Genomic DNA, 20,560 nt, shown 5'->3' with positions numbered 1-20,560 from the left:
TCAACTATTTTTTATTTTTATAAAAGTGCTGTATATATAATATATAATATATATATATATATATATATATATATATATATATATATATATATAACACATATATGTGTGTGTTACAGCAATTTTACATTATATTTATTGAATAACATAAAACTGAGATAGATACGTAAATGCAATAATCAATCAAATAATTCTATTTTACTGTACACATGTAACATATAATTTCAGTATATAATGCCATTTCAGTATATAATATCATTTATATTAATGAATGTCTTCTGGGTTGAACATTCCCTGTAAACAATAATTGCAATAAATAAGTTTCTTGTAGAATATAATGTCTAATTGTAAGTTACATTAAACAAAGGTTTACTATGTCTGTTAAATTTTTATTGAATGCATACGAAAAAAATCATACCTTAGCACGTCTTAAGATGGAATCTTTGCTGGCATCATATGGATGATCCTTACTCGGAATTTCTAGTACAGAGGGTATTGGTTGAGTGTGACTGTCAATTACATGACGAATCATTTCAGCTACCTAAAATTGAATATCGAGCATAAAATTAGTAATGCAATTAAGCATTAGTTGGATATTTGATTAAGCAATAAAATAAAAATTTGCTTCCATATAAAAATGTATTACAGTTTTAAATTAATTTTTTTAAAGAAATTTTACGAGAATTGGATATCAAATTTTACAAAGAAGTATTTATTGATTTAAATATTGACAGGTATCAATAAAATAAAAATTAGCAGAAAAAATATAAAAATAATTATTATGTCTTTTGACTACTTACATTCTGATTAATAAGAATGATATCGATATCATCACGCTTAATAAAGCGCTTGAACGTGTCCTCTATCTCACTTATCGCTGTGTCTACAAGAATCATTATTTAACATTAATTTATGCCCCATTGTAATCTTATAATTTACATTATAATATAAAAGATACTTTGCAAGAAGTAATTGTATATTTCTGAAAATTAATATAATTTTTTTTAATGAAACTATATTTGCATATGTATAGTTTAAATTATCAGTAATTAAAATAGAAAATGTAAGTAAATAACAAAATTTTACTTTAACACTATATTTTTTTTAAATATTTTTGTTTAAAATATATATATATAATATACATGTATATTTAATTATACAGTATCTGTCCATAAATATCTGAGCAAATATCTCTTAACTCATTCAAATTACAAGAAAGTTTAATAAGAGAAATACACTTTTTTACGTTTAACAAGCAGTTACACATTTTTTTTCTTTAAAACTATATGTTTTCTTTACATAAATTCCTCTCATTATTCTGTGCACAAAAGTTTTGAAACAGGATAATCAGAAAATTCAATTTCAGTTAAGAGTATATTTTATATGTTAATTAAGTATATTCCCAAGTAGAACAAAAAGTCATGATAATGTCAAAATATGTCAAATAATGTTAAAACGACGACAATATGATTACAAAAACTCACTTTTCAATCATTTTTTTGTCATTTTGACATATTTTAACGTATTATTGTGACAACTTTTTGTTCTATCTAGGTTTTATTAGTTTATGCATATAGAACACATGGAGATTTTTAATATTATACATACTTTTATCAACAACCATAAAATTAGGCTGGCGGTGTTTGTTAATTTCTCCAACTCCACCCAACAAAAAGCCCACACAAGTATCCTAAAATAATATTTATTAATTAAATTTATATACAAAAGCTATTATTGATTGATATTTTTGTAATAAAATATATATATATATATATATAAATATTAAAAACTTGAAAAATTAAATTGTATATCTACATTGTTATTGTGCAATACAAATTTGTATTGTTTTATGAGTGTTTGTAAAAAAACAAGTAGCACATTATAAAAAGTAAATTAAAAAGTATAAGTAATAATAAATATAACAATATAAATATATAAATATTAAAACACTTTGATAAATGTTAAATATTAAAAATATACATATTAAAGCTACAGTACAAAAATTATGCTACATATAATATAGCAATATTTACAAATATTAAAATTTTATATTTTATATTTGTATAAAGTTAAATATTAATAATCAAATGCAATAACATATTATAACATATATATTATAATAGAAAAACAAATAAAGAAAAATACAAGTTATAAGCAGATAAACTATAACTGATCTGATTTTTTTCAAATGGATCAGTTTCTATATCTCAAAACACATTTACATGTCAAAAAAAAACATTTACATGTCTAAAAAAATCAATAAAATAGAAATATATAACTGCATATTGATTCTTTATAAATTTAATTTATGTAATTAACACTTCAGAAGCAAACTACAATCAATTTTATCAATGATTATATATATATATATATATATATATATATATATATATATATATATATTGTAATACCAGCATTTTGTTAATATTATTTTAATATGAATATAGAATTATAATTTTTCATTATTGAACATATAAAAAGAAAAATTAGATTAGAGAAAAGTGACAAATTATATTATTATTATTATTATTATTACAGTTACAAATTTTGTTATAGATAATGCTACTGTTTTAATTGCTATTTAAATCAATTGAAGTTTGATCAAAGTAGCTAAGTATCAAAGTACCTCAGTTAATATTTTATTAATTTAAAGATGATTCGTCAAAAGCAGCAGCAAAGTCATTTCAATATAAAAGTCAAATAAATTATAATATCAGGTCACATCTTTGAGTTATTTTACAAAATATCTTATCTGTCATCACGAAATTGATCGATACATAAATGTGAATGCAAGTTTTTAAAAAAGAAGTTCTTAAAAAGAAAGATTCTTTTATTTCAACCATTATTATTATGAATCAAGTTAAATGAAAAAATTACACTCCTACCTCATCGCCAATCACTGCTAGAAGTTTCCCTTTCCCTGCAGAATGGAGTGCCATTATACTTTTTTAAAAGTAGATTAAATTTTAGAAATAGTTTTTAAGCGAAACAATTTTGTAGTCAATTGATGATCATATACAGAGAGTTCTGTCACACATCAGCTGATGAGCCACACCACAGATGATCACGTGTTATTCGAAGTTCCAAAACTCTATTCTAATGGTCTTTGCGTTCTAAAATGTATTCTTTAGAATGCAGTAGCATTTGATTAACCAATCAGAAATATCGACATAAAACATAGATTAGCAAAAGAAATAGACATAAGCCGGTATTCATAGTCCGATTTCATATTTAAGGTCGTTTTAAGATCTCATTCAATTAATAAAATGATGTTATGCGGCTACTTCATTGGTTGAACAGGATCTTAAGACGATCTTATATTTAAGCACAGTTTAACCAGTTACGACAGTAGACGAAAATCAGGGTCCTGAGTTGCAGTGCGCACGCGTGAAAAATCCAACTAACAATATAGCAGCGTTGTTGGTTCATGTCAGAGTGAATGGAGAACAGGTTAGGCCTATTCATATAAAATATAAATGAGCAGATATATTTGTGCAGTAACAAATTGTAAAAATGTTACGGGTATAAAAGGAATTAGTTTTTTTTGATTTCCGAAAGATCCTAAAAGGTAAAATTTTAATTTTAATTTATTGTTAATTTATTATTTTATTGTTATTTTATAATTTTATTATTTATTTTTAGTTTAAATTATTTTATTATTTTTTATTTTCATTATTTTTGTTTTTTTTAGTTTTCTGCTGAATGCAAAACATCAGGATATGAACATAATTATTTGTGCCTTAACACTTTGTAAGGCACCAAATGGCGACGTCATACGCGTCATATGACGTAAGCGGCGCGCGCAACTCAAACCAAGAGCGCATGCCTCGGTTTGAAATATACCGGGTAGTCTTTAAGAAGGGGAAAAAGCAAGGGTATAAAGAGAGAGGATCGATCGAGAGCGTCGACTCTCTTTCTAGAAGGGCGAAGATAAATAGTTTAGCCTTTTTAGAGTTTTTCGAGTTCAGTAGTTTCAATAAAGCTTTTTTTCTTTTATTTTATTTTAAATTCGAGTGCAATATTCTTCCATCATCCTAATTATTCGATTCGCGATCTATATTAATCCTGGCAGCGATATCTCAAGCAATAGCGAAGCGGTCTTTCAACTTCAGAAGTGGGATTAGATTCGTGTTCCTTGGGCGGCTCGTGACCTCTGTGATTATTTTGGTACGACTTTCAAATTCTGCCGCTATATCTGGAAAAATGGAAGAACATAGGGCACGTTTAGACATATTATCTTTGAGGGAGTTGAAGCAAGAAGCTCTTCGATTCCGAATAAATTTAGACCGAAGAGTTAGATGGGATCGAGAAAAATTACTCGACGTAATAATTTTGCATCTGGAACAACACGGTCCAGTGGCAGACTTACTGGACAGACTTGGTTCCGGAGCAGGACGACGTTGAGACGCAAGGATCGGTTTCAGCGGAAGACGACGAGGATCGTCCGGTGACCATGCTGAGGGTCCGACAAGCACTTACTTCGGTGACCGCTGACCTGAATCGGCATTATTTGGAGCTGCAGGAACAGCAGCAACAATTTCTGAGAAGGCAGCAGAAGGAGCTGTCCAGGCAACACCAGCAGTTCCTTCAGCAGAAGCAGGATCAATTCGCGCAGTTAATCCAGGTGCTGGGTGCGAGACGAAACGAAGTTCCGGTAGTCAGGGCGGAGGAGGTTCCCGTTCCAGCGGCAGGAAATGCTGGACAGACGACGGACCGAATAGAAGTAAATTCTTCCCCGACCGGATCTTCTCAAGGTCAATCCAGGCAGGATGGGCTTCTACCTGGAAATATGATTAACTGGCTATCGACTCAAATCCCGGAATTCGGAGGAACAGAGGACGAAAATATCGTTACCTGGATCAGAAGGGTAGAGAAGGTGTCGTTGATCCATGGGGCCACCGACAGGGTGACACTTCTGGCAGCTTCCAGTCGATTGGTGAAATCGGCTCGACGGTGGTACGAGGTTCAGACCGGAGCAGCAGTGGAGTCCTGGATAGGACTTCGCTAGGAGCTGACGAAAATGTTCGAGAGGAAGGTTCCCTTCTACAAGGCCATGCAGAAAGTTGAGGCCAGGAGGTGGATCCAAGGAAAAGAAACGTTCGACCAGTACGCCATAGAGAAAGTGGCGTTGATGCATCGCCTCGATTTATCGGCCAAGGACACCATTAATCTGGTGATCGGCGGGATCACTCAGAGCTCCTTGAAGGCGGTGGTGCTCTCCATAAAGACCGACACTCTAGAGGGGTTTCTGGAGTCCATGAGGTGAGTGACGGAAGGAGTCTCGGATACGGAGAAGAGGCGTCCCGGCGCAAATGGTGCGAGCGCGGGAATGGCGAAGGACACGTGCAGGAATTGCGGCAAAAAGGGGCACACGCACCAGGAATGCAGAGGAGAGACGTCCTGCTTCTATTGCAAGAAGAAAGGACATCGCCGGTACGACTGCCCCATCCTCAAGAAGAAAGGCTCGTCACAGAGGACATCTCCTTCGGCGGCATCCACGACGGCAGCAGCAAGCGTCTCCGTAGAGTCGTCGTCCTCGAGCGCAGTGGCGACCGTTAACGAGGTAGAATCTAGAATAGAAATTGCAAATCCGTTCGTCAAAATAGATAAGTTAGATGATAGAAAAGGCGAGTTAATTGCGTTGATTGATACAGGGAGCCCAGTTTCATTCATTAAATTTAGTGTGTAGAGAGTTCCTGAAGCTGTATAATTGTAAATTAGTACCGGCCGAAAGGAAGCTAAAAAATTTGAGTAATAATTCGCTAAATATTATAGGCATTGTATTAGTCGAAGTCGCGTTGAGTTGCGTGGAAAATTCGAAATTTTCCGTTAATTTGCATGTATTAAAAGAAAATAATTTTGAAAGTGACCTGATACTAGGTCGTGATTTTTTAAACAAAGAAAAGCTTACTTTAGTGTATAAACCGGCGGGTGAAGGTGAGAAGGTCAACTTGTTTACGTGTTTGACGTATTGTATAGAAGATAATCCAACAAACAACCTAGAACAGATAATAGAAACGGTTAAAATAGATTACAATAACAAGGTCGAAAAACAACTTAAAGATTTATTATTTGAGATAGAAAATATAAATATCTTACTAGTGGAAGATGACTATACGGTACAAGTTCACCTTCGAGACCCTTCCATATATCCGTATGCACCACTATGTTTTGCATACACCGAGCGCGTCGAGATCAGAAAAATCGTTGATGAATTATTACAGCAGGGAATAATTCAGCCAAGCATTTCTCCTTATTGCGCGAGGGTAGTCTATATAAAAAAGAAAAACGGTCAAATTAGGCTCTGTGTGGATTTGCGACCGTTAAACAGTAGAATTGACTAGCAAAAATATCCTTTCCCGTTAATTGAAGATTGTCTATTGCAATTAGGTAATAAAAAAGTATTTACGTTACTCGATTTAAAAGATAGTTTCCATCAAATCAAAGTACATAGTGATTCAACTAAATATTTTTCATTTGCGACGCCCGATGGGCAGTATGAGTATAAATACTTACCCTTTGGCTATTCGGAAGCACCAGCCGAATTTCAAAAAAGACTGAAGCAAATTCTCAACCCGTTAATTCGGCAGGATAAAAATAGTGGTTTATATGGATGATGTTTTAATCCCAACGGAAACGGTCGAGCAAAATTTTGAAGTCTTGAGAGAAGTGCTCTCTATTCTGAAACAATACAAATTCAAATTAAATTACCACAAATGTCAATTCTTGAGAAATACAGTAGAATTTTTAGGATATACGATTTCTGAAAACGGGATAACATTAAGTCAAAGACACACAGAGGCGATCAAAAATTTTATTCAACCGAGAAACGTACTAGAAATTCAACGATTTTTAAGATTGACGAATTACTTTAGAAAATTTATCAAGGATTACGCGCTGAAAGCCAGACCGTTGCTGAATTTATTAAAGAAGACAGTGGAAATCCGATTTGATAAAAATTGTTTAGAAGCGTTTAAATTATTGAAGAAAGAACTTACCACTGCGCCAGTGCTTAAATTATATAATCCTGCGGCGGAAACGGAACTGCATACCGATGCGTGTAGTCTAAGCCTCGGAGCGATACTGTTGCAAAAGCAAAAAGACAATAAGTGGGCTCCAGTGACGTACTTTAATCAAGTCACAAATGAGGCTGAAACAAAATATCACTCGTTTGAGTTAGAAATGTTAGCAATTGTAAGAGCGATAGAGCGTTTCCACTTATATTTATATGGAATACAATTCAAAGTTGTCACGGATTGTAATGCATTAGTACATACTGTAAATCGTGCGAACTTAAACTCGAGAATAGCGAGGTGGACACTCACCCTGCAGAATTATAATTTTAGTATTGCGCACCGAGCAGGGAAACAGATGTGCCAAGTAGATGCACTGAGTCGAAGCGTGGCGTTCGTAAATGCTCTCCCGTTAGAAAGAGAGCTCGAATTCAGACAGTTAGCGGACCCCAGAATACTGGAAATAAGTAAAGAATTAGAGTTTGCGGACAGCGATAAATTTCAACTAATAGAAGGTTTAGTCTATAAGAAAATTGACGGTGATGTAAAATTTGTTGTACCTGATTCAATGGTTGTAACTTTACTGCGTGCGCACCACGATGAAATGGCCCATTGCGGGGTAGGAAAAACTCTGAAAGGAATAAGTCAGAATTATTGGTTTCCACATATGAGAAGGAGAATTTATGAATATACCGAAAATTGTTTTACTTGCCTAATGTCAAATAGTTCACCGAATCAGTTAGAAAGCGAAACACATTTGTATCCGTTGCCGAAAACACCTTTAGAAATTATGCACATCGACCATTTCGGACCGCTTCAAGAATCTGAGGACAAATATAAACATATATTAATAATTGTAGACGCATATACTCGGTTTACGTGGTTATTTCTGACGAAGTCGACGGGATCGAAAGAGGTGATAGAACATTTAAAATCATTAATTAATACCTTTGGAAAACTCTTAAATATATTGTCCGATAAGGGAACAGCTTTCACTTCCAAAGAGTTTGAAGAATTCATTAACCGTAATGGAATTCACTATAGATAAGTGGCAGTCGCGGCACCTTGGGCTAATGGTATCGCGGAAAGGGCCAATAGATTCCTAAAAAGTTCGTTAATTAAGGCAATAGATTCTCCTTCAGAATGGAAAGAATATTTAGGACAATTACAGTACATAATTAATAATACACACCATTCAGCGATAAATTGTACACCGTCAAAATTGCTGTTAGGATATGAGCAGCGAGCTCATACAGATTCTTTATTTGCGAGGTTCACACAATCCTTGACCAATGTGGACAAAATTCTAAAAAAGGAAAGAAAAACGAATAAAGACTCAGCGGAGTGTGCGATCAATTTATTGCGTAATTATAATAAGCAATATAAAGACAAGCATAGTAAAAGTCCGACGAAATATAAAGAAGGAGATTACGTATTAATAAGGAATAGAATAATTAAACCAGGCGTCAATACGAAATTGAAACCAAATTATAAAGGGCCTTACCTAATAGCTAAAAGCCTAGGAAACCGATACGTTGGCCGTGATATACCGGGTCATAATCAGGGCGCGAAACCAATGAACACGTTATTGTCGTCCGATAAAATCAAGTATTGGATAAAGCTTTTAAATTAGATATAAAATAGTCATAAGTTTAAGTGTAAATTAGCATGTAAGATTGTAAAAATTAGTAGAATAAGCATGATAGATAAGAATGCGCAATAACCTCATGTACCTGTTTACAGCAATCACCATCGATACAGCGAGAAACCGGTAAATTGACCACACGACGCGCCATTTAAAAATTCCGCACAAACTTCGGGACGAAGTTATAGGCCAGGAGGGCCGAGATGTAAGGCACCAAATGGCGACGTCATACGCGTCATATGACGTAGAACGGCGCGCGCAACTCAAACCAAGAGCGCATGCCTTGGTTTGAAATATACCGGGTAGTCTTTAAGAAGAGGAAAAAGCAAGGATATAGAGAGGATCGATCGAGAGCGTCGACTCTCTTTCGAGAAGGGCGAAGATAGATAGTTTAGCCTGAGAGTTTTTCCGAGTTCAGTAGTTTCAATAAAGCTTTTTTTCTTTTATTTTATTTTAAATTCGAGTGCAATATTTTTCCATCATCCTAATTATTCGATTCGCGATCTATATTAATTCTGGCAGCGATATCTCGAGCAATAGCGGAGCGGTTTTTCAACTTCAACTATTTGTAACTTTTTTGATAAATTAAAAAATAAAAAAAGAATTTAGAAATTATTTATACTTTTTTATTTATGTGTATTTTTATTCATACTTTTAAGAACAAAATAAATTATTTTATAATTATATATTCCTTTATAAAATGTATATATAAATCTTATTCATTTGCATTATCCTCTACGTATATAAAATAAATATAATTTACTTTTTAGTATGTTTTTTTTTTATTATCTTACTTATTATATATTTTATATGTAAGAAAGTATTTATAAATAAATCTTCAAAATATTATTTTTTTAAATTTTTAGTATGTTTTAAATAAAAATATTTTTTAAATAAATAGTTTTTAAATAAAAATATTTTACTTTTAATTTTACATTTAAATTTGGCGTATTTTCCAACCAAGAATATGGCGATGGGTCATGTGATTCATAAACCACAACATCAAAAGTGTCGACGCTACTGTCCAAAGAGTAAAAAGAAACAGGAAGGAGCATATGGCTCGAGCTAAACGGACGGAAATGCCTATATATACCAGTATAAAAGTGGACACTCAAAATGGCTGCTTATGGGCGCCAAAATTGAATGGCTTTTCGGAGATGCTGGAAGAACAAAGTTTTAAATATAAATATGGAATATACTTAATATTTTTAATAAAATCAACTCAATAAAATCAAATTGAAATATATAATTTTAATATGCAACAAATAAAATAATATATATTAATAATATTGAAATTTTAACACATTGTTTACTGTCCTTTAAATAGTATATCTAAATAGTATATCTAAATAAAACATTAAATTCTTGTTATTATATTGATAATAATTATTAACCGATGAAATGTTATCTCATAATTTTGCGCTGTTGTTGTTATGCCACAGGTCTGACAATGCACCATAATTTTATTTCACTATTTTTTTTTAGAATTACAGTCGGATCTCTTATCCTACAACCTTCTTATGCTACGAAACCTCTTATCCTACAAAAAATCCTCTCATGCTACGACCGCGAAAGGGGAATTATACCCCCACTCTCAAATTTTTATCGTAAGATCAGAGGTTTAAAGTTAAGTCTACATTGGTCGTATCGTAGCGTCGCAAGCATTGTAAAGCGTCGTGCGATTTGTCGTAACTGGTAGTTGCAGGCTGTCGTAGAAATCCAAACTTTTACGATCCTGCGGCACTACGACTGTGCGTTCATTGGCTACATCCTCTTTTTATAAATATGGGCTGATTATTTGACCGGTGACCGGAATTATGCTGGTGCATGTGTGTAAGCTCGTGATAGTAAATTTTTCGTAACGTGACTGTTTGAAAAAAAAAATAAATATGGAAGAATTAGAACAAGACCAAGAATTAAATAAAGTGAGAGATGTTAGCGATGTTAGTTATGACAATATAGAATTAATCGAAATGATAAAACTTTACTGGTTTGTGAAATAATGGTTTAAAAATATATTCTAAAGTTGAAGATAAGAATTTAACTTGGGTTTTAATAGGAAAAAACTTAACCATTCCTTTGTCAGGTAAGTTATTTAAGCGTAAATTTTTGTTTCAAAATTATTGAGGTTAATGATCTAATCATTGTCATTTCTAGGACCTGAAGTGTAGAAAAAATTTGCCAACTGGTGATCCACATTTGGTCGTCTACATAAAAAAGTTTTAAAAAGTCAGCCCAAATCAGGATCTTCTGGCGATGAATGTATATATGTGCTTACTTGGCCGTTATACAACAAATTATTATTTCTAAAAGATGTAATCAAGCTCGTAAGCTTGTAAGATTTTTCTTGAAAGTAAATTTTAATGTATGAAAATGATTTGATTATGCACATGATTGTCTCTTTGTTTTTCATTTTTTGTAGAACAAAATCTAATTTTATGAAGTTATCATCAAGTACACAATTGGATAAATCATCTGCTAATATAAATAAATCAACATTAGCTGATGATTCCTCTTCTGAATCTGTTATTTTTGATCATTCATTCCATGATTCTCAGATAGGTAAGTGTTTCTTATTAATATATTATACAATATATGTGTTAGAATATGAATTTTTCAGCAAACAATACAGGCGATGCACTTATTTTATCTTTTGTTCACTAGAGTTTGAAATAGAATGACGTATTTATTGTCTGTATTGGTTGCAGGAAAATCAACAAATTTAAATCAATAAAAATTTATTTATATATATCTGTTTATTTCGTAGATATATCAGATGCAGGTTTTCTAATGTCTACAGTTACAAAATCAGAAGAATTACTTCCAAAAAAAAAATAAAAATTCAAACTCCTCCTTCTGATCATTTTTTTAAAAAGAAGAAAATAAAGAATGATGAAGATATGAATGTGCTCAAAGATATGGCTGATACCATACGAACTATGACCGCAACATTGACTAGCACTTCTGCTAGCACCAGTCCAAAACTACGCATGAATCAAGAATCTCACAGTGGACCAGCAGAAATGTTGAACCCAGAAATCGAAGGATTTCTTCAAATTTTAAAAGGTTCTCTAGGAAGAACACCTTCTATTTCTCGATTAACATGTTTGATTGAACTACTTCCTATCTTGAAAAAATATGAAGAAGTTTAGAAAGTGATAAATAATATATTATTAATTGTTAAACTAACGTTCAAATGTTTAATTAATGTTGTCTTACCAGTATTTATTTTCTTATTATAAATAATATATTTAATTATGTTTGAAATTTAGATGCATTTTATGTTTGGTTGTAAATTTTCAGAAGACTGATTAATTTTGTTTAAAATATTTCAATTAAAATATAATTAAAATATAAATTTAAGTATTAAAATTAAAAAAAGCACCTTTTTTTAAAAATTTAACATATTTTTAAAAATTTAACATATTTTTATTAAAATTTCAAGTTTTTTTTATTTTAATGTTTAAACTATATTTTAGTTAAATATATTTAAGTTAAGATGTTTAATAGTGTTCACTTTCAGTTAAAATGTAATGTACTTTTAATATTTAATAATTGTATTTTAGTTTTAAAACATATATATATGTATATACATATGTATATACATATATATGTGTATATATGTATATACATATATATATATATACATATATATATATATATATATACATATATATATATATATATATATATATATATATATATACACATATATACAGGGTGTCCCGAAAATACCGGTAAATATTTTAATGGTAGGTTCTTTAGAACATTTTAAGACGAAAAATTTAATACAAAAATGTCGAGGCTACAATAGTTTTCAAACTGGAAGCAATTATATTTCACAAATGATAGGGCTGAGATTTCGCGCTTTCAGGTAAATACGGTAAAATAACAAGTGATAACATAATATTCATAATATCGAAAAGAGCGCTATTTATAGCATTTATATCCTTTACATACTTTTATCACTTGTTATTTTGCCGCACCTGAGAGCGCGAAATTTCAGTCTTATCATTCGTGAAATATAATTGCTTCCAGTTTGAAAACTATTGTAGCCTCGACATTTTTGTATTAAACTTTTCGTCTTAAAATGTTCTAAAGAACCTGCCATTAAAATATTTACCGGCATTTTCGGGACACCCCGTATATGTATAAGATTACTTCCAGAGTATCATTGTTCCCATAACTTTTTTATATGGATGAGCGAAAATTAACATTACTATTCTGTTGTGGCAACCTTAATTTTTTTCCGTGCATGAATAATTTATTGACAGTTACAAAAACAAGTTCGTATTAGTAATCGTATATTAACTTTATCATTCTTACCTATAACTTTAGATTTCAATATCTTTGAAATAAAGCATTTACAGAGATATCACTAAAAAAATTTTTTTTCTTGTTTTAAAGTCCTAAATTCATATTTTAAATTAGGATATTTAACCCTGAAACATCTTGTAAATATAACAATATTAGGTGTTATACATATAACTGTACTAATATAATCTTTTTAAGCATTGTTTATTATCCGGCAGAATAATTCTGCTTAATTAAGTACATTAGCATCGTTTTCGATTGTCACGGCGAAGCAATGGGCGAGAGTCAACGCTACGTTATTACGCCACAAAATTGTCCTTTTTTTGTATTCCTTTATTAAATTTATAAAACTCAACAACTCACTGACAAATAAACAAATAAACAAATAATGAACAAGTTTTACAAGTGAGTAATCGCGAGAGTGCAGCGTGTCGGAAGCGATGATGTTAGTGATGCGTGAAACAGCGGTTGATCGCAAAGCGATGCGTTTGACACGGCGATAGTGCGCGTACTTTGAACAAATCAGCGATGTTGCAAGAGATGAGGGAAAAGCGGTTTAGCAAAAAGCTCTCGAATTTTTAGTCAGCGCCGCTTTATAGATTTGACACTTGGTGTGCTGGCCAATTATTTTAAAAGTATCGAGACAATGCCAGAGTGTTGGTTTTTATTGGCTGCCGAAGGGTTGTGACGCGTGCTATACGAATTTGCCCTGCGCGAGAGCCGACTCGGCGTTTGCCAGTAGCTGTTCCCGATTATGTTACGAAGTCGCGCATGCTTGATGAAAATTGAAGCGGTTACGTACCGGCTGTAATTGTTTATGTTTGCGGAGATTGCTAGAGTGTCATTGGCTCCAGAAAAAAGTTGTTTGTTTCTTTGATTTTGAAACTTGTTTGTGCGACTTGTTTGACTTTTATGATCGAGAACTTTCTTGCTGGCTTGAAGGACACTCTAGCAATTAAAAATCATATAACGACAAATTTAATTTGAAGGAAATGGAATTTTGCGAAATAGCATACAATTTGTCGTGCAAGTTTTCGTATTTCCAACAAGCATATTTCATCACATATATTGCACAAGAAAATATTAAAAAATCAATGTTTGATATAAATTAACAAAACTCTTAAATAAATTTTTTTTACTAATATCAATTAATATAATTAAATGCAATTTCATGTAACAATAATTGTTGAAGAGCATCGTAGTTACATTATGATGATCATAATGCCTATATATTTTTTTGGAACATTGATTAATAAGTCAATTGACGCGGTCCCGTGTTTAGAAGTTAGTTAGATATTGCGATGGATTCTTTGAGAAAGTTCAGTTCAACTTAGCAGTTGCTATGCAACATAATAATATTAAGAATATCAAATTGTTAAGCTTCAATGCGTTTATATTGTTTTACGTTTCTTTTTTTAATACTGAGGAAGGCTGCGTACAGCCGAAACGTTTATATTTAGTTTGTTCAAATTAAATGCAAAAGAATAATAAATATTGTTAAATAACACCCCTTCATATTTGCTCGTTAGTTGGCCTAACCATTGTTTTGTTTTTGTTAAAATTTGATTGCGAGCGTTATCAAAAATATTTTTAATTTAATTATACGCAGGCCTCATAATGCGTTACACTTTGAGTAATATGGCGAAGTTTAAAACCCAACGGTTTAATTTTAATTATATACGACATTATATTTCGGCATGGGATTGGTCAATTGCTTAAAACTTCAGATAGACACAAATTAGGGTTAGAGCAATAGAGAAGCTAATGTTTTTGAAGACGTGTAGAGGTCATAATGTCTTTCCTTCACACTTGTTGGACTTTTGTAGGATCAAATTTAACTTACACCACTATAAATCCTTTAAAAAAATTAATAGATTAATATATAAGTTTAAAAGGCAGGCGTTAAACATAAAAATTTTTAATTTAAACAGGGAAATCGAAGCACACAATAGGAAGATTAATAAGTTGACAAAAACGCTATCTTGGTCCCTGCCGGGTTACATATGGAATGAGATCTATCATTTTCACATAGACTCGATCAAAAAATATGTTGACAGATCACGTACAGCTCATAGAAATAAGTTGCATTGGTTAATTAGGAAAAAATCATCTATTGATATAGAAAAAATAAAGCCGATAAATTATTGTGTAGCTATAGACAACAAGGAAATGTGTATAAAAATTCGTTCACAAAATCAATTAACTATTAGTAATAGATCAACGTTAGGTATTCATATTGAGGCAAAAAACTTTTCCAAGAACACAAAACATCCGTTAGAGTACACTAATAAAAAATGGTTCATAAATTTGTCGAATGTAGAAATTCCTCCAACGGTCTCCAACCTCTTACAAATGGGCAATAATTTTTGCCTTCCAAATATAAATAAAAAATTAGCTATTCACGAATCGATTAAAGACATAGAAAGTGGAGGCAAAAGAAACAACATTTTGAATTTCTTAACAATTCGCAATGCGACCACTGTCCAGTTCGGTAAATATTTACAAAAAAATCGAAATAATGAATCATTAGAACGAAAATTGATCCAGATGTACAAAGTAACAAAACAATTTTGTCGTGATAATCCTAACATTATTTTTACGCGGGCGGACAAAGGTAACGCTACAGTTGCATTAGACGTTTCAGATTACATCAAAAAAGTAGAGAACGTACTAGATGACAAAAATAGCCATATGATGATAAAAAACAACCCTTGCGCAAAAATAGAGAGAGGATTGAATAACTTGTTAAAAAAATGGTTAAAAAAAGATTTAATTTCAAAAAAAGAATACTATAGGTTGCATTCTAGTGATTCTTTATTCCCTAAAGCTTATGGTCTACCCAAAATACATAAAGAGAATATTCCGTTCAGGATCATAGTCTCATCGGTCAACACCGCTTTGCATTCTTTAGCCACATTCATACACAAAATATTACTTAATAGTTTACCGTTGCCCAATAGCATGTAAATAATAGTTTCGATTTATACAGTGAAATCTTGGGCAAGATTCTGGATAGGAAGACATTATGATATCTTTGGATGTAGTTTCATTATTCACCAATGCACCGTTGAATCTGGCGATAGACAGTATCAATAGGAGATGGGATCACATAGGAGCAAACACAACGTTGCCGCAGGTTGAATTTATATGCGCGGTTGAATTCACCCAGATAGCCAAGCGTGATTGATCATTAAAAACAAACTAATGCAATGCATGAGTTATTATATGTTTGTTGTACGTTTGCTGACATCGAATTAAAACGCGCTACTGAATTAAGCAACATGAGAGCATATTACAAACAATTAATTTACGAAATTTTTAAAGCAAACGATCTGAGATACTGAAACGTTATATTGTCAGCAATATGGTAACATCTGATAATTTGCCATTTCGTCTACAGCTGACTACAGCATTATAATAGCAACAATACATGTATAATATTCCCAGACAACATGCATGTCTTAAAGATGTATTAAAAACGTTTTTTTTATGACGCCTTTAAGACTTGACCAAAAGACGTCTTTCTGACGTCTTAAAGACATTGTAATTTAAGACATCATTTTTAAGATGTCTTAAAGATGTCTAAAAAACATTTAATTTAAGACACCATCTGAAAGATGTCTGTAATACATCTGAAAGATTGTTATAATATATTTTTTTGCTTTATTGAAAAGACAACTTACTAAAAAAGATATCTTTTCATCATCTTTTTATAGTTGTTTTTCCGACAAAGCAAAAAGATGACTAAAAGATGTCTTTTCGGACAAAAAAAAGTTCATTTTTTTACCGCTATGCAGCGCTGCATGAGGTATCTATCTCGTATTTAAAATTGAGTTACCAAAAGTATATAAAAGCACGACTAATAAGATTATTGTAATAACCATTTCGATCAATTTCATTTCGGATAGTTTCTATCCAAATAAATAAAATTGTAACATTTCGGGTAGATTGTCCGAATAAGTAGATTATTTGCCTTAAAGACGTCATAAATACGTCTTTCTGATAATCTTTTAAGATGTCTTAGCAATTTTAGAATGTCTTTTAGACGTCTTTAAGACGACATAATGTTGTCTGGGTAGAAACAAAAAGTTAAAATTTCTTATCTTTGAATGATTAATAAGAATTTTTAACTTTTTTGTTTCTGTCTTACTAAAACAAAAAATACATGATTGATCCCATGAAAAATTATCACAGCAATTGATGTTACCATATTGCTATCAGCTTGCTGTTCTGAGAATTAGAAATCACGTGAGCTCAACCCGACAAGCATAATGCTGTCGCACCTTGTCCCTAGTTTTTCAAAATTAGTTACTGCAACGGTTATCAGCAACATGGTTGCAAAATTGGAACATTTGGCTATCTGGGCATTTTAACGTCAACCTACTTTACATTTAACAATAAAATATATAAACAAACGTATGGTTGCCCTATGGGATCGCCTTTGTCGCCTGTGATAGCGGACATAGTCATGCAAGATCTAGAAACAATGGTGCTTGATTCCATAAATTTGCATGCTTCGCTATATTACAGATACGTAGATGACATTGTAATGGCGGTGCCATCAAGTATGGTACCCACGATTCTCGCGGCGTTTAATGATTACCATGAACAATTAAAATTTACTGTAGAATATGAGGAAAACCGTTGCATAAATTTCTTAGACTTAACGATCATGATAAGAAACGACATTATCTATGCTAATTGGTTCTACAAGAAAACGTTCTCAGGCAGAGTTCTGTCGTTTTTTTCGTGCCATCCATATTGCCACAAAATCGGTATTGTTTACAATTTGCTTGATAGAGCGTTAAGATTATCACATTCGCAATTCCACAAAAAGAACATTGAACTTATAATCAATATTTTATTGGACAACGGTTATCCTCTAAATTGGATATTTAGATTGATAAACAGAAGAATAGAGAAGCTTGTTTCCAGCAAATCTAACACAAAAAAACGAATAGATTTAACACAATTCTCCGATCGTGATAATAATAGGAAACTAATAGGGACTTTTGTTTCACTGTATGTCAACAACATGTCTGATAAGATAGCTTCTACAATTAAAAAATCGGATTTAATGATAGGATATCGTTGTTTGAATAAATTGGACAGAATCATCAGAGCACAGAAGGATAAAAAACCATTTATGATTAATTCCAGCGTTGTTTATAAGATAAACTGTAATGACTGTGATGCGACATACGTGGGACAGACGAAAAGACAAATAGGAACAAGATTGAAAGAGCATATGAACAATATAAAACAAAATTCTGAAAAACACTCGGTAATTTCGGAACACGTTAAAAAAGAGAAACATACAATAGATTGAGAGGAGGTTAAAATTCTTGACGTTGAAAGGAACTATCACAAAAGATTGATTTCAGAAATGCTACATATTAAAGAACAAAAAAATGGATTGAATTTAAATAAGGACACGGAATTGTTGAGTGATGCTTATTTTGATATTTTACGCGAATTGATAAACAGATAAATTATGGTAATCTTATTTACATGACAACACACATAGATGTTTACGAAGCTTGTCGGATACATACGAAAATTTGCTCTCTCATTTTTGTATATAACATAACATGTTTTTGAAAATACAATAATAGTTCCTGTTGAGTTACTATTGGAAACAGACTACCGCTCTAGTTAGTTGCGAATTTCATATCAATCATGTGACAGTTGGTACAATGTTAAATAATAAGGTAATGTGAATGTGCATTGATAGTTGCCGATATAACGATGTTTTAGTGAAAACCTAATATTTGTTGACAGAACACACTATCTCAATGCACAAATTTGACTGGAAAAGTATGGAATCGAGTACTCGGATTGCAGGTCGGTGGTCGAAAATTCTCGCCTTCAACCGTTGAATTGATTAATCGGTCACCGTGCAATTTCAAGTAACAATAATTGTTGAAGAGCATCGCAGTTACATTATGATGATCATAATGCCTATATATTTTTTTGGAACATTGATTAATAGTCAATTGACGCGGTCCCGTGTTTAGAAGTTAGTTAGATATTGCGATGGATCCTTTGAGAAAGTTCAGTTCAACTTAGCGGTTGCTATGCAACATAATATTAAGAATATCAAATTGTTAAGCTTCAATGCGTTTATATTGTTTTATGTTTCTTTTTTTAATACTGAGGAAGGCTGCGTACAGCCGAAACGTTTATATTTAGTTTATTCAGATTAAATGCAAAAGAATAATAAATATTGTTAAATAACACCCCTTCATATTTGCTCGTTAATTGGCCTAACCATTGTTTTGTTTTTGTTAAAACTTGATTGCGAGCGTTATCAAAAATATTTTTAATATAATTAAATATTTTACATATAAAACTAATCGAAATACTACTTTTTACATACGAAATAATATTATTTAATATTTGATACCGTTAATCCGTGTTTAGATTTTCTTATATATATCTCAAATTAAAATAACAATAACAGATCCAGATTCTTGAATAATTTACATATAAGACATAAATTTAGCACAGAAAATTTTCTATTTATAATACATTTTTATTAAAAAAAATATACACAAAATAATTGATTATTTAAGACTTTGTTTATAATATTACATTACAAACTTTAAATTTTTTAATATTCTAAATTAGGGTCTTATTTTATCAAAATAATATAACTTAATATATATTATAGAGAAGTTATATGAAAAAATACTGTATTGCTCTAAATCTATAAATAAATTAACAAATTTTAATCAGTCGTCAACCAATTTTTTGCAACAAGGTAAAAAAAATGTCAAATAAATTTTCTCTCTATATTTTTTTATATAAAGAATATAAAATACACTTGTATATTTATATACACATATTCAAATATATTCACACAAGCATACTTTCGTATATTCCTTTATATAAAAGATCGCGCGTTTATATTTTACTTAAATTCTATATCACAGTCATTTCGAAGATTAAGACAATACATATCATGGTCAGTGACAGTACAGTAATAGATTTGAATGTAAAAATAATAATAATAATTACGAATGCGATTGCACACGTTGAAATAGGCCAAATTCGTCCACAGTTACCTGTTTGATAAATGCTTAAGAGGACCGAGACTTAATATTGAGGTAGCATCAAGCGCACCTAGATTACAGATACTCGAGTTTCTTGCACCGTCTAGCGGGATGATCGGCAGACCGAAGTAACCGTCGGTTTGAGCACTCAGTTGCGATAATGGTATGTAGCTCTGAATGCCCCGATTTGACAAACGGTTTAAAACATGTGGCGATTTTAAATCCACGACCGGTACAGCCACTTCCGCGCCTCCATTTTGTGCCACGGTGTCAACTTCTTCGTGATAAGTTTGTTTGTGCATTGTCAACGCTTGAACTGTGGGATACTGAGCAGGACAGAGATTGCACCTTAAAAAAGAGAAAAAATATTGTGTATATTGTATATATTAATTAGGTCTGTTATCACTATTTAAAGAGGAAAGTACAAAAAGATATAATTTAATTCACTTATGATGCAATTTACTAATCGTTCAGTATTGTGTCAACATGTCTTGATTTTGAAAGTTTTTATCACGTATTTTTTGCAACAAGGAAAA

The 20,560-nt window shown here is 31.6% G+C and overlaps 2 protein-coding genes and 3 long non-coding RNA genes across 5 annotated transcripts; 3 read left to right on the top strand and 2 right to left on the bottom strand.

The window, feature by feature from the left end:
• Window positions 1–132: 132 nt before the first annotated feature.
• LOC140673860 (V-type proton ATPase subunit F) lies at window positions 133–3,063 on the bottom strand. Its single transcript, XM_072907091.1, has 5 exons — window positions 2,883–3,063; window positions 1,606–1,687; window positions 798–880; window positions 416–538; window positions 133–291 (listed from the first exon to the last, which is right to left on the bottom strand). The coding sequence occupies exons 1-5, from the start codon at window positions 2,934–2,936 to the stop codon at window positions 262–264; spliced, it is 372 nt and encodes a 123-aa protein (XP_072763192.1). The 5' UTR covers window positions 2,937–3,063; the 3' UTR covers window positions 133–261.
• A 999-nt stretch (window positions 3,064–4,062) lies between these two features.
• Window positions 4,063–6,585, bottom strand: LOC140673881 (uncharacterized). Its single transcript, XR_012048119.1, has 6 exons — window positions 6,514–6,585; window positions 6,097–6,268; window positions 5,909–5,996; window positions 4,852–5,567; window positions 4,367–4,778; window positions 4,063–4,192 (listed from the first exon to the last, which is right to left on the bottom strand). It is a non-coding gene; the product is annotated as an uncharacterized lncRNA (long non-coding RNA).
• LOC140673880 (uncharacterized) lies at window positions 4,451–9,270 on the top strand. The gene is made up of 2 exons (XM_072907117.1): window positions 4,451–5,560; window positions 8,754–9,270. Exon 1 carries the CDS (start codon window positions 4,451–4,453, stop codon window positions 5,003–5,005), a length of 555 nt encoding a protein of 184 aa, XP_072763218.1. The 3' UTR covers window positions 5,006–5,560; window positions 8,754–9,270.
• A 1,015-nt stretch (window positions 9,271–10,285) lies between these two features.
• LOC140673858 (uncharacterized) lies at window positions 10,286–11,871 on the top strand. Its single transcript, XR_012048114.1, has 4 exons — window positions 10,286–10,741; window positions 10,813–10,990; window positions 11,078–11,217; window positions 11,423–11,871. It is a non-coding gene; the product is annotated as an uncharacterized lncRNA (long non-coding RNA).
• A 471-nt stretch (window positions 11,872–12,342) lies between these two features.
• Window positions 12,343–19,208, top strand: LOC140673939 (uncharacterized). Its single transcript, XR_012048131.1, has 2 exons — window positions 12,343–18,680; window positions 18,751–19,208. It is a non-coding gene; the product is annotated as an uncharacterized lncRNA (long non-coding RNA).
• The last annotated feature ends 1,352 nt before the right edge of the window (window positions 19,209–20,560 follow it).

Source organism: Anoplolepis gracilipes, chromosome 15 (genome assembly GCF_047496725.1).
Source record: "Anoplolepis gracilipes chromosome 15, ASM4749672v1, whole genome shotgun sequence".
Classification (NCBI taxonomy): domain Eukaryota; kingdom Metazoa; phylum Arthropoda; class Insecta; order Hymenoptera; family Formicidae; genus Anoplolepis; species Anoplolepis gracilipes.
Note: the sequence above shows the minus strand (reverse complement) of the source record. Positions and strands in the feature narration are given on the sequence as shown.